General features: G+C 35.7%; 1 protein-coding gene across 2 annotated transcripts in view; it reads right to left on the reverse strand.

Moving 5' to 3' along the window:
• MAP4K5 (mitogen-activated protein kinase kinase kinase kinase 5) overlaps positions 1-12,932 on the reverse strand; it is a 133,178-nt gene that overhangs the window by 33,797 nt on the left and 86,449 nt on the right. For both annotated transcript variants that reach the window (XM_084980951.1, XM_084980952.1), the window contains 4 exons: positions 11,418-11,496; positions 3,333-3,391; positions 2,015-2,082; positions 36-78 (listed from right to left, as the gene is read on the reverse strand). In XM_084980951.1, the coding sequence (XP_084837077.1) occupies positions 36-78; positions 2,015-2,082; positions 3,333-3,391; positions 11,418-11,496 (249 nt within the window). The remainder of the gene's footprint in view (positions 1-35; positions 79-2,014; positions 2,083-3,332; positions 3,392-11,417; positions 11,497-12,932) is intronic.

The raw sequence follows: 12,932 nt of genomic DNA on the forward strand, positions 1-12,932 counted from the left end.
AGGATTTATTGTTGAAAAATCTTTAAGTAGCTCACCTTAGGAGGTAGGGGAGGTGGTACTGCACGTTTTGAGGTTGATCTAATGTAGAGAGAAAATGTAATTAAGATGGTGATAAATGATCATAACATAAAACAAAGAGATAGCATTAAATGTGCATAAAATATGCTTATGTTAAAAGACAACTTACAGCATGTTACAGAGTATTTTTAAAACCTACAGGAAGCTCTAAGATCTCAATTTTGTCAAACTGTATCAGTATGACCATAAAATAGTTATAAGGTGAATACAAAGTCTTTTTTTTTACTTCATGGATATGCTTTGCTACATTTAATACATAATAAAAACAAAATTAAACTTAGTAGTTAAAAGATTCAGAATTTTAGAGCTGGAACCCACAGTAAATCACAAACAGCTGTATCATCAAATGCTTTGCTACTCTAAATGGGGTCCATAGATCAGAAACATTGGCATCACTCAGAAACTTTTATAAATGCACCCTCTAGACCTATTTAATCAGAATCTGCATTTTACCAAGATCTCCAAGTTGGCAACCTTTTTCAAAATATTGTAGGCTTTATGAATCATAAAGTGGTCAAAACTACTTAATTCTTTTGTTGTAGTGTGAAAGCAGCCAGAGATAATTTTTTTTTTTTTTTTGTCTTTTTGCTATTTCTTGGGCCGCTCCTGTGGCATATGGAGGTTCCCAGGCTAAGGGTTGAATTGGAGCTGTAGCCGCTGGCCTACACCAGAGCTACAGCAACACGGGATCTGAGCTGTGTCTGCAACCTACGCCACAGGTCATGGCAACACCAGATAGGTAACCCACTGCGCAAGGGCAAGGATTGAACCCGCAACCTCATGGTTCCTAGTTGGATTCGTTAACCACTGCGCCACGACGGGAACTCCATCCAGGGATAATATTTAAACTAACATGTATATGTGTGTTCCAATTAACCTTCCTTTAGGGACACTGCATTTAAATTTCATTTAATTTTCACATGTAACAAAATATCACTTTTTTAAAATTTTGTTTTCAACCATTAAAAAAATGTAAATATCATTATAGTTTGTGGGATGTACAAAAAAATAGGCTTTGGGCTAGATTTGGCTTACAGGCCATACCTGGCCAATCCCAGATACAGAGGCCTAACGTGGGGGTCCAGGAATCTGTATTTCCAAAGAGCTCTCTAGGCACTGCAATGCACTACCAGGTTTGGAAAAACCCATCTAGGCCAGCCGCATCACTTACTGGTTGAGGACTAAGAGGTCTAGAATAGGATGTAACTCAGTGCAGAGTTGGAATTTGGGCTTCCTGACTCCTGCTACAGTATTATTTTCTCACAACATCATGTACCTCATGTTTAAATATATTAACATTACACATACTATGTTTTCATTTAAAGAACAAAACTCCCAAATCTTAATGATCAACACATGATACCTTTTGCCAATTAAAAACAGCCAGAAGCTTTTCACTGACAAGAAGCTTAGTACAATTTTTACAAGAGACTCTCATACTAAGTGAAGTAAGTCAGAAAGAAAAAAAACAAATACCATATGATATCACCTTTATCTGGAATCTAATATATAGCACAAATGAACCTTTCCATAGAAAAGAAACTCATGGACATGGAGGATAAACTTGTGGTTGCCAAGAGAGAGGGGGATGGACGGGGATGGACTGGGTATTTGTGGTTAACAGATGCAAACTATTGCCTTTGGAATGGATAAGCTATGAGATCCTGATGTGTAGCACTGGAAACTGTATCTGGTCACTTGTGATGGAGTATGATAATGTGAGAAGAAAGAATCTATACATGTATATGTGACTGGATCACCTTGCTATACAGCAGAAAATTGACAGACACTGTAAATTTGCTATTGGAAAAAATAAAAAACAATATAAATGAAAAAAAAGAATAAAAATTAAAGCTGATTTGAATAAGTCACTCTTCCACCAAATACTGTTCTTATATAACCAAGTAAAATAAAGTTATGCTAGAAAACAACTTACTTGCCAGTATTTGCACCATCAACAAAAGGATTCCAGCGTAACAAAAAGTTTGGGTCTGATGACAATCCCTGCAAAGGTAAAAAAAGAGTTTAAAATGTTACCTTATAATAGATATTAACTATTTAGTGTGATTGAAGAAAATATTCATTGTCATGAATATTAATCATCTTGGCTTTCAATTTCTTTTTCTTTCTTTTTTTTTTTAATACAGCCACACTTGTGGCACATGGAGGTTCCCAGGCTAAGGGTCTAATTGGAGCTACACTGCCAGCCTTTACCACAGCCACATCAATGCCAGATCTGAGCTGTGTCTGCAACCTACACTACAGCTCACAACATCAGATCCTTAATCCACTGAGTGAGACCAGGGATAGAACCTGCAACATCATGCTTCTGCTGTGCCATGATGGGAACTCCCAGCTTTCAATTTCTTAATCTCTAACTAAATTTATTGTCATTTGACATATTTAGGTCAATGACTTATTATCAGTGAATTTAAGAAATTCCATAAACATACTAAATATAGCTTAAATGTGACAAGCCCTTTTTACCAATATACTAGGATAATCCAAAACAAAATGGAAAAACCTAATTTTGAATTATGTATCACTACTACATTAGCATGGAGAACTAAACATCGTATTATTAAATTATCATTAATTTATTGGTGCTACTATTTTTTTCTGACATGGAAACTGACAATCTGTGCAGCAATATATACTCTAAGAAGAATATCAATTCCAAATGCTAAGAATAAAAGCAATCCATTAACAGAAGACAGTTATTCTAAAAATCATACTTTCACTGAAGGTGAAAAATAAGACATTAGGATAATATCTAGGCCGACTCTAATATATTTTGTTCCATCTACTGTTTATTTCCTTTTAGATAAGGAAAGGGTTAAACAAACAGTAATCTCAAAATAAGTGCAACGGTTAAAAAAAAAAGCTATATTAACAACAAAAAAATTAAGAAAAGTAAGGAATCAAAACTGTGCTACGAACCTAACAGAATTAATAAGAAAAAAAAGATCTTTGGAGCTTAAAACTGAGCATCAAATTCCACATATTTAATAACTTCATGTGAATTTTTCCAAAGACTCAGGAAGTATCAAAATGATTAAAATGGTATATTATACACAGTACCCTCATCAAAATACACCTAACCATAAGCTTTTTTCAAGCTTTAATGTGTGAAATACACTATCAAAATGAATGCTTTGAAGAGTATATTACTTTGTTTTTTAGTCAAAGTGCACCTAACTATAAGTTTCCTCAAACATTAATTTATAAAATAGTTTAAAAGTCATAATTCCTACCATTTCATCCCGTGCTTCTGTTTCTTTTCTCAGAGGGGGTTCAAATTGTAATTTGTCAACTGCAAAATATAACAGATATTCACAAATTCTATCTTGGATTAATCTTCAAAGATAAATGTAGTGAGAAACATGTATGTTGGGGAGGAGGGAAGGGAGAGAGGAGAGGAAACAACAAAACTCTTAATTTTTTACTACAGAAGTACCCCATCCCTCGAGTTTACCAAAAGAAAGTAACAATCTGGTATCTTACTAACAACTCTACAAAATTCGTTGGAGTCAGGCAATTAAAGAACACGTTTTGTGTATATGAGATTTTTAAAATTAATTAAAAGAAGGTGACTCAGTCATCAAAACAGTGTGGTACTGGTATCAAAACAGACAGACAGACCAATGGAACAGAATAGAGAACCCAGAAATAAACCCTGACACCTATGGTCAATTAATCTTTGACAAGGGAGGCAAGAACATAAAATGGGAAAAAGGAAGTCTATTCAGCAAGCATTGCTGGGAAACCTGGACAGCTGCATGCAAAGCAATGAAACTAGAACACACCCTCACACCATGCACAAAAATAAACTCCAAATGGCTGAAAGACTTAAATATAAGACAAGACACCATCAAACTCCTAGAAGAAAACATAGGCAAAACACTCTCTGACATCAACATCATGAATATTTTCTCAGGTCAGTCTCCCAAAGCAATAGAAATAAGAGCAAAAATAAACCCATGGGACCTCATCAAACTGAAAAGCTTTTGCACAGCAAAGGAAACCAAAAAGAAAACAAAAAGACAACTTACAGAATGGGAGAAAATAGTTTCAAACGATGCAACGGACAAGGGCTTAATCTCCAGAATATGTAAGCAACTTATACAACTCAACAGCAAAAAAGCCAATCAATCAATGGAAAAATGGGCAAAAGACCCGAATAGACTGTTCTCCAAGGAAGATATGCAGATGGCCAATAAACACATGAAAAAATGCTCAACATCCCTGATGATTAGAGAAATGCAAATCAAAACTACCATGAGATACCACCTCACACCAGTCAGAATGGCCATCATTCATAAGTCCACAAATAACAAGTGCCAGAGGGGGTGTGGAGAAAAGGGAACCCTCCTGCACTGTTGGTGGGAATGTAAACTGGTACAGCCACTATGGAGAACAGTTTGGAGATACCTTAGAAATCTATACATAGAACTTCCATATGACCCCGCAATCCCACTCTTGGGCATCTATCCGGACAAAGCTCTACTTAAAAGAGACACATGCACCCGCATGTTCATTGCAGCACTATTCACAATAGCCAGGACATGGAAACAACCCAAACGTCCATCAACAGACGATTGGATTCGGAAGATGTGGTATATATACACAATGGAATACTACTCAGCCATAATAAAGAATGACATAATGCCATTTTTAGCAACATGGATGGAACTAGAGACTCTCATACTGAGTGAAATAAATCAGAAAGACAAAGACAAATATCATGACATCACTTATAACTGGAATCTAATATCTAGCACAAATGAACATCTCCACAGAAAAGAAAATCACATGGACTTGGAGAATAGACTTGTGGCTGCCTGACAGGAGAGGGAGGGAGTGGGAGGGATCAGGAGCTTGGGGTTATCAGATACAACTTAGAATAGATTTACAAGGAGATCCTGCTGAGTAGTATTGAGAACTACGTCTAGATACTCATATTGCAAGAGAACAAAGGGTGGGGAAAAAAAATGTATACATGTAAAAGTAACTTGATCCCCATGTTGTACAGCGGGAAAAAAAATAATAATAAAAAAATTCTAATATTAAAAAAAAAGAAGGTGACTAATCAAACAGTTTAAGGATGTTTCTATCTAGGCTACAGACACTGTTTTGAGCACAATTTAAACTACAATTTTATTTATTTACTTTTGTCTTCTTGTCTTTTTTTTTTTTTTTTTTTTGGGCCACACCAGCAACATATGGAAGTTCCCAGGTTAGGGGGTCAAATCGGAGCTGTAACCACCAGCCTACACCACAGCCACAGCAATGCCAGATCTGAGTCAGGTCTGCGACCTACACCACAACTCACAGCAATACTGGATCCTTGACCCACTGAGCAAAGCTAGGGATTAAACCTGCAACCTCGTGGTTCCTTCATCGGATTCGTTTCTGCTGAGCCATGATGGGAACTTCTAAACTACAACTTTATGATAGGATGAATCCCCACCAAATTACGTATAACTATCTAAAAAGAACAAATAGTATTTGTCAAATTAAATATTTCTTTGGCATTCAGGTACCTAGTATTATATTTTGCTAAATGTGTATTTATTTGGCCTAATCAGACCAATTTTAGAATAGTCTTTGACTATTCCTAATATTTAATACTCTATAAGCCAGAGAATAGGAGGGCTTATTATCTACTCATAAAGAATACAGAATTTTAAAACTCTAAAATATGTGACTAAAAGACCAAAAAAAATTAAAATACACATATTTGCATTATAGAGACACAAGTTTCCTAAATACAATCTTAGTAAACAATATACACTAAAAAAGCACTTTCAAATAGGATCATGTTGTCTTTATCTCTAAAAACAAGATTTGTAAAGCAATACAGAGTATCTATGTAATTTATTACACTAAACAAAAACACTGACATAAAATTTTCAATGAAAGATATTCCATAGGGAGTTCCCGTTGTGGCGCAGTGGTTAACAAATCCGACTAGGAACCATGAGGTTGCGGGTTAGGTCCCTGCCCTTGCTCAGTGGGTTAACGATCCGGCGTTGCCATGAGCTGTGGTGTAGGTTGCAGACGCGGCTCGGATCCTGTGTTGCTGTGGCTCTGGTGTAGGCTGGGGACTACAGCTCCGATTAGACCCCTAGCCTGGGAACCTCCATATGCCGCGGGAGCGGCCCAAAGAAATAGCAAAAAGACAAAAAAAAAAAAAAAAAAAAAAAGTCTGAAAGATATTCCATAAAATATAGTATCTACATTACAAAGATAACCTAAAATAAAAAAATCCCACTTATTTATTAATCATTTACTTCTTAACATAATTTAAAGACATCTTAATTTAAGAACTTTTAACAATGGCCAAAAAAATGTCAATGAAGTTTTTGTTTCCTACCTGGGAAAAATGCTATCTGCTTCTCTAGTAAACTCACTTTTCTAGAACAGTTTCTACAGAGATTTGTTAAGACAATACATCTTCCTCAAAAATCTCCATTTCTCTTATCATTCTCAGTCTTTAGGTAAGATGAAAAACAGAACTTTCAAACTTAAATTGGGTAAACTTTCAGGAATTCTTAGATCTCCTTAGCCTATAGTGGGGTTTTCTGCTGTTATCTGCTTGTTTGGAGTAACAGTGAGGTCAATTTCCTTAGGAGCTCATTAACTCTTTCCTAGTGAACCCAAAACTGAGTATCTTTTACTGGGAATACTGCCTCCAACTCCAGTTTCTACATTATTACAGACTAATATAGTTGAATTGTACAATACACACAGTTTTATATTCACACAAGGAGTGTTTTCTCTGAAATAACCTTTTCTTAATTTAAAACTCAGAAACTGTCCTCTGGAAAACTGTTCTCTAACCTCAATAAATAGAATCTTGCCAGGTACTGTTAACAGCTAACACTATGTACAACAGAGTATACATCCTTATATCCACGTCTCTCCATTACAGAGACATTGGCCAATTTAAATCAATGCAAGACTGTCCTTGTAGGACATTTCAGCCTGGAGACAACAAAGAATCTCCAGAAGCAATTGATTGCAAAAAGAAGACAGTTTCAGGCAAGTCTGTTGAATCAAGCTGATGACAACATGAAATGTTTCACTTATCCAAGACCGATGGAACAAGATAAGCAGAGACACTGATGGTCTCTTTAATGTGCATACTATAGTTCTTTATATTCTTAGCTACATTTGCTATTGAAGGTTTTGGATTGTTGACAAACACAGAGACGTGTTACCTCCTAATTATGATGCCTGTAGAGGCCTTCTTCTTTCTTTCTTTTCTTTTTTTTTGGTCACACCCGTGGCATGTAGAAGTTCCCAGGCCAGGGATCACACCTGTACCACAGAAGCGACCTGTGCCACTGCAGTGACAATGTCAGATCCTTATCCCACTACTACAAGGGAACTCTTAAGTCCTTATTCTTGTTGCTTTTTTTTTTTCTTTTTTGGGTGCCCCATAGCATATGGAGCTCCCTGGCCAGAGATCAGATCCAAGCTGTACTTGACATACACCACAGATGCAGCAACGCTGGATCCTTTAACTCACTGTGTCGGGCCAGGGATTGAACCTGTGTCCTGGTGCTGCAGACACTGCTGATGCTGTTGCACCACAGCAGGAACTCCTTGCTCTTTGTAGCCTTAGTCAGTCTTTGATATGAGTCTGATGTCTGGCTAAAATTTACTTATGAGTCAGCTAGAATCATACACTTAAACCAACAGTGGGCAGTCATTTTCTTTGTGGATACCTCTCATTTCCCTTTGGTGCCAGTTCTTTGTAATCAGTTTGTTTACTACGTAACTGGAATCAACCACTAAGTAACTTTTCAGATGACAAAAATTTTTTAAATATAGGTAATTTAGGTAATGCACCCGTATCTGGATCAGAATGAGAAAGTAATCTGTCTTGCCATTTATCAGGTGGGGAGGACAGACACAAGTTCAAATGCAAAGTCAAGAAGAAACAGTGTTTCTCCCAAAGATATGCTACATATGTAAAGTACCACATGATGACCCCCCGCCCCTAGAATTACTACTGCTTTCTGAGAAACACATTCCTCTAAAATCTTAGACTGGCAGAAATGTTGCTGTATGAAATCACATTCATTAAAATATATAATTCTATTCTTGCCTGGAGGATTTAAGTCACTGACAGAGAGAAGCAGCCTTAATTTCCAACCTAGATACAGAGCTTCAAATAAAAGGGTTTCTGAATACAGCATTCCAAGTTTCTAAGGAAACAGCCCTCTGAATCTATTTTTACAATATAGACCTCATGTTCAACTTTTCATTTGCAATTCTACTTTGCTTTAAATTTTCACTTAAATTTCACCTGAACTCCACTTTTTCCAAAACTCTCTAACTCTTCTTTTCCTATTTAATGGATGTGCCGTGGTTCCTCTGGTTTTTGTTATCTCTCACCACAAAAAATGAATAAATCTGACTTCATTGAACTATACGTTCAACTCTGGAGGTCTTAGATTAGGCCAGGATCTTAGATTATTTATGTCTACTAAAAATATACAGTAAAGATGCCTATAGTAGTCATAACAGCTAAAAACTGGAAACAAAATGCCCATCAGGAGTTCCCGTTGTGGCGCAGTGGTTAACTAATCCGACTAGGAACCATGAGGTTGCAGGTTTGATCCCTGCCCTTGCTCAGTTAACGATCCGGCGTTGCCGTGAGCTGTGGTGTAGGTTGCAGACGCGGCTCGGATCCCGCGTTGCTGTGGCCCTGGTGTAGGCCGGTGGCTACAGCTCCCATTGGACCCCTAGCCTGGGAATCTCCATATGCCGCGGGAGTGGCCCAAGAAATAGCAAAAAGACAAAAAAAAAAAAAAAAAAAAAAAAAGCCCATCAAGTGAAGAATGGATAAACTGTGGTATAATCATACAATGAAATATTACATTTTAATGTAAATAATGAACTGTTGTTTCTATGCATGACATGAATGACTCTCACAGACATAATATTGAGCAAAAGAAACCAGGCAGAAAGGGTGCATACTGGTTGATCCCATTTATGTGAAGAGCAAGATCAAGTAAAAACCTGTCTATGGTGACAGAGATCAGAAGCGTAAATAGCCTGGACAATGGGAGAGAAGGGGGATATAGGGAGATGGAAGGGTATGATTGTGAAGGCACAAGAGGGAGACTTCAGAGATTCTGATAATGTTCTATAACCTGATCTAGGTGGTAGTTTCATGAGTATACACATATTTAAAATTCATCATGCCATATACTTAAGCATTTTACTACAGGTAAGTTATCAGCTCAATTTAAAAACCTGAAACAAAAAACTGAGAACTAACCAGGTATGTATAAAAGTTATTATACAAATAAAAATAGACAAAACTACAAAACACTCCCGAAGACACAAAAGACTTGGGAAAATTTAAAGATAAATCAATCAACTCTATGATCGTATATCTGGTACTTGAAGTACACATAACTCACTCCTTGAAGACTAGTACTATGGACACTTCTAAGTCTTGAACTTGTCTCTGAAAAAGCCTATTTTTGTTAAGAAAACAGAATATCATAAAGATATCAACTTTCCTAAAGTTAATGCATAAATTTATGAGATCTCGAAAAACAATGGTTTTTTAAAAATTAGATAAGCTGATTCTTACATTGGGTAAAATACGATAACCAAATATTGCAATAAAAAAGAACAGCAACAAGGTGTGTGTGTGTGTGTGTGTGTGTGTGTGTGTTTGTTCATGTGAAGGAGCTGAGGGGCAACAGAAGGAGGATTATTTCTAACATATTTTAACAGGTATTTTAAAGACATAATAATCACAAGTATGTGACTGGCACATAACTAGGTATATTAATGCAACAGAATAGAATTTCCAGAAAAAGCCCTAAAATATACGTGGCAGTTTAGCCCATAATAAAGCTGGCGTATCAGATCTATTAGTGAACATATTAAATTTTTAATAAATAGCAATGAGGCAAATGGGTAGTCATTTAGAGCTAAACTGAAGTTTAATGCATATTTCATACCTTCTACCAAATAAATACCTTTTATCAAATATTTAAATACTTAAAAAATGAAACTATAAAAATAGAAGAAGAAACAGTAGGAAAATTCTTTCACAACCTTAAAATCAGGAAGGCCTTACTAAATATGACATAAAAACCAAAAACTACACAAGAAAAGATAAATTTAGACTACATTAATTGAATACTATATAGCTGCATAAAGAAAATAGTTTTATAATGGACCATCAACTTTGCTACTTTTCTGTCTAATATTTGAAGCCCAGACAGTTCACAGCTTAAGTACATTATCAGTAATCTGGAACTAACAGAGAGAGAAGATCTTTGATTCAACTATCAAAAGGCCTGACTGAAACAACTGATATGAGAAGACATTCTAACTCTCCATCAGTCTAGATTTCTAAAGGTAGATCCAGAAAGCTAGAAATATTTGGTTTCAAGAAAAGTCAGATTTAAAATGCTCACCTGGAATAATTCTAATTACCCTAAATACTTAATAAATTATCTTCCTCCATTACTGTTTATAATTTTTATTTGCTGCTTATTTTACAGTAATCTACTTTAAATCTGTTTTGAAACAATTATGGCTTTAAGTCATTAACTCATACTTAAAAATTCTTTGTAAATTTGTTCTTCTAAATTAATGTGACTAAACTGACAAATACTGTTAATACAAAATTTTTATGTGAATGATTTATTGAATAAAAATCAATTTCCCCTTTTAAATATACATTTTAGAGAATATTCATCTTAATGTCAACTTGTCTTTTTTATTTTTTATTTCTTAATGAATTTTTATTACATTTATAGTTGTACCATTTGTCTTAAAAAACTGAAACCAATCCAAATGACCAACAATAAAGAACTATTTGACTATAATACATCAACTCAATAAAATAGGGTAAAGCCATTAAACATGGTTATAAAGGCTAGGCTAATGTATAGAAAATACTTCTATGTTAAAATTTCAGTACAGTATAAATTCAGTCATGTAAATATATACATGAAAAAACATGAAGGAAATTCAGCAAAATATTATCTGTGTGTGAATGGATGCTAGGTGATATGATTATGGGCAATGTTAATTTTCTACTTGTTTTTCCTCTTGCAAATTTTCTGCAAGGGACACATATTACCTTCATAATTAGAAAATAAAAACTAATTATAAATCAAGGGAATTTCATTATAAATTAATTTAATTATAAAAACTCCTTTATTTTAGAGGTAGCCCATTACTTTAAAATATGTAGCTGCAGTTAGTCTGAGATTTTATTACTCTAAAAAATCCCATAAGAAAACCCACCTCAACCCTCCAAAACCACCAAATGAAAGTGTATACCAAACACATACAATTTATTTCTGAAGCTGTCCGTTCAGCTCTGGCATTCCTGTTTGTAGATCTAATGGTATGACGAATGATTGCATGAGGCTGTGGATATAAACATAATATACATACTTTTGAAAATTTCAGTGACAAAGTAGGAAGGTCAAACTGTCTCTTTTAATTAATGATTATTTATTGACAAGCATGATTACCAACTAATAAATTATAGGATAAACATTTTTTAAATGAACAATAAGGTACTTTAAAATTTAATTCATTTATTCCATGTTCATATTGTATAAAATACTGAAGAGATTCAAATAAAGTTAGGTGGAAATCTTATCTTCAAAAGAGGTTATACTCTCAGAAGATTAAGACATAGAAATACTTGTAAGATTAGACAATTCTAAGTGCCATTCATTAAGATTACTTAATAACGCCCGCGAGAGGAAGGAGAAGTGACCTCCACCTGAAGGGGTAAAAAAATTCTTTATAAGAGAGCTGTAATCTGATCTGAGGCCTTGAAAGATAAGTAGGTATTGGACGTGCAGCAATGTGGGAAAAGCATTTCAGACAGCAGAAAGAATATGAACAAAGTGATGCAAGAAGAAAAGGAAACTGCGGAGTGTTTAGGGGAACTGGAGTTGGTTATTACTTGGCAGCAGTGAACATTAAGTGAAGAGATGACAAAGTTGGAAGGACAAACTTGAGACTGAGCCAGATCACGAAAGCCTCTGAATGTCAGGCTAGGGCTCTCAATTTTATCTTGGCAAAAGAACTTTTTGGAGATTTTATAGAAAGGGAAAGGCATCACAAGAGTCAGCTTTAAGAGTAGTGTGATTACGTATGTAAGAGGGAATAGAAGGAAGAAATACCGCTATGTAGGGAGACAGGTAATAAATTAAGCAAGAAGGCTTGCCACTTCCATCCTTTTGTATAAGCTTCTCATCTTTTGAAACAATGCCTTCAGCTCAACTCCTGTCCACCGAGTTTCTGATGGCTCACTCTCATTCACTGATGGCTTGGACAGTGGTTCATATATATGTCTTTGTTTCCACTTTAAGACTCACCATCAGAATTCCTGTTGTGGCTTGGGAGTAACGAACCCAACTAGTATCCATGAGGATGAGGGTTCAATTCCTGGCCCCATTCAGTGGGTTAATGATCCAGCACTGCCGTGAGCTGTGGTGTAGGTTGCAGATATGGCTTGGAGCATGTGTTGCTTGTAGCTGTGGTGTAGTGTAGGCCGGTGGCTACAGCTCCAATGCTACCCCTAGCCTGGGAACTTCCATATGCCACAGGCGAGGCTCTAAAAAGACCAAAAAAAAAAAGAAAAAAAAAAGGCCCACCATCATTCCAGAGGACTTCAAGAGCCCATTGCTCTGGACTTAAGTTTTCTGACATCATCTCTAAAGACATCCTACCACACTTCATTGTAGTCTGTATTACTAAGATCATACCCTGTCATCAGCTGTTATGTGAATTTACACAATACCCAAATTTCTCATCCTTTGAGCTTACTCTCTCATTTACTCCCATTA

The sequence above is a fragment of the Sus scrofa genome, chromosome 1, assembly GCF_054392235.1.
Source record: "Sus scrofa isolate SSC_HxYL_T2T_F1_AM1 chromosome 1, Sscrofa_HxYL_maternal_Yorkshire_Landrace_v2.0, whole genome shotgun sequence".
Lineage (NCBI taxonomy): Eukaryota > Metazoa > Chordata > Mammalia > Artiodactyla > Suidae > Sus > Sus scrofa.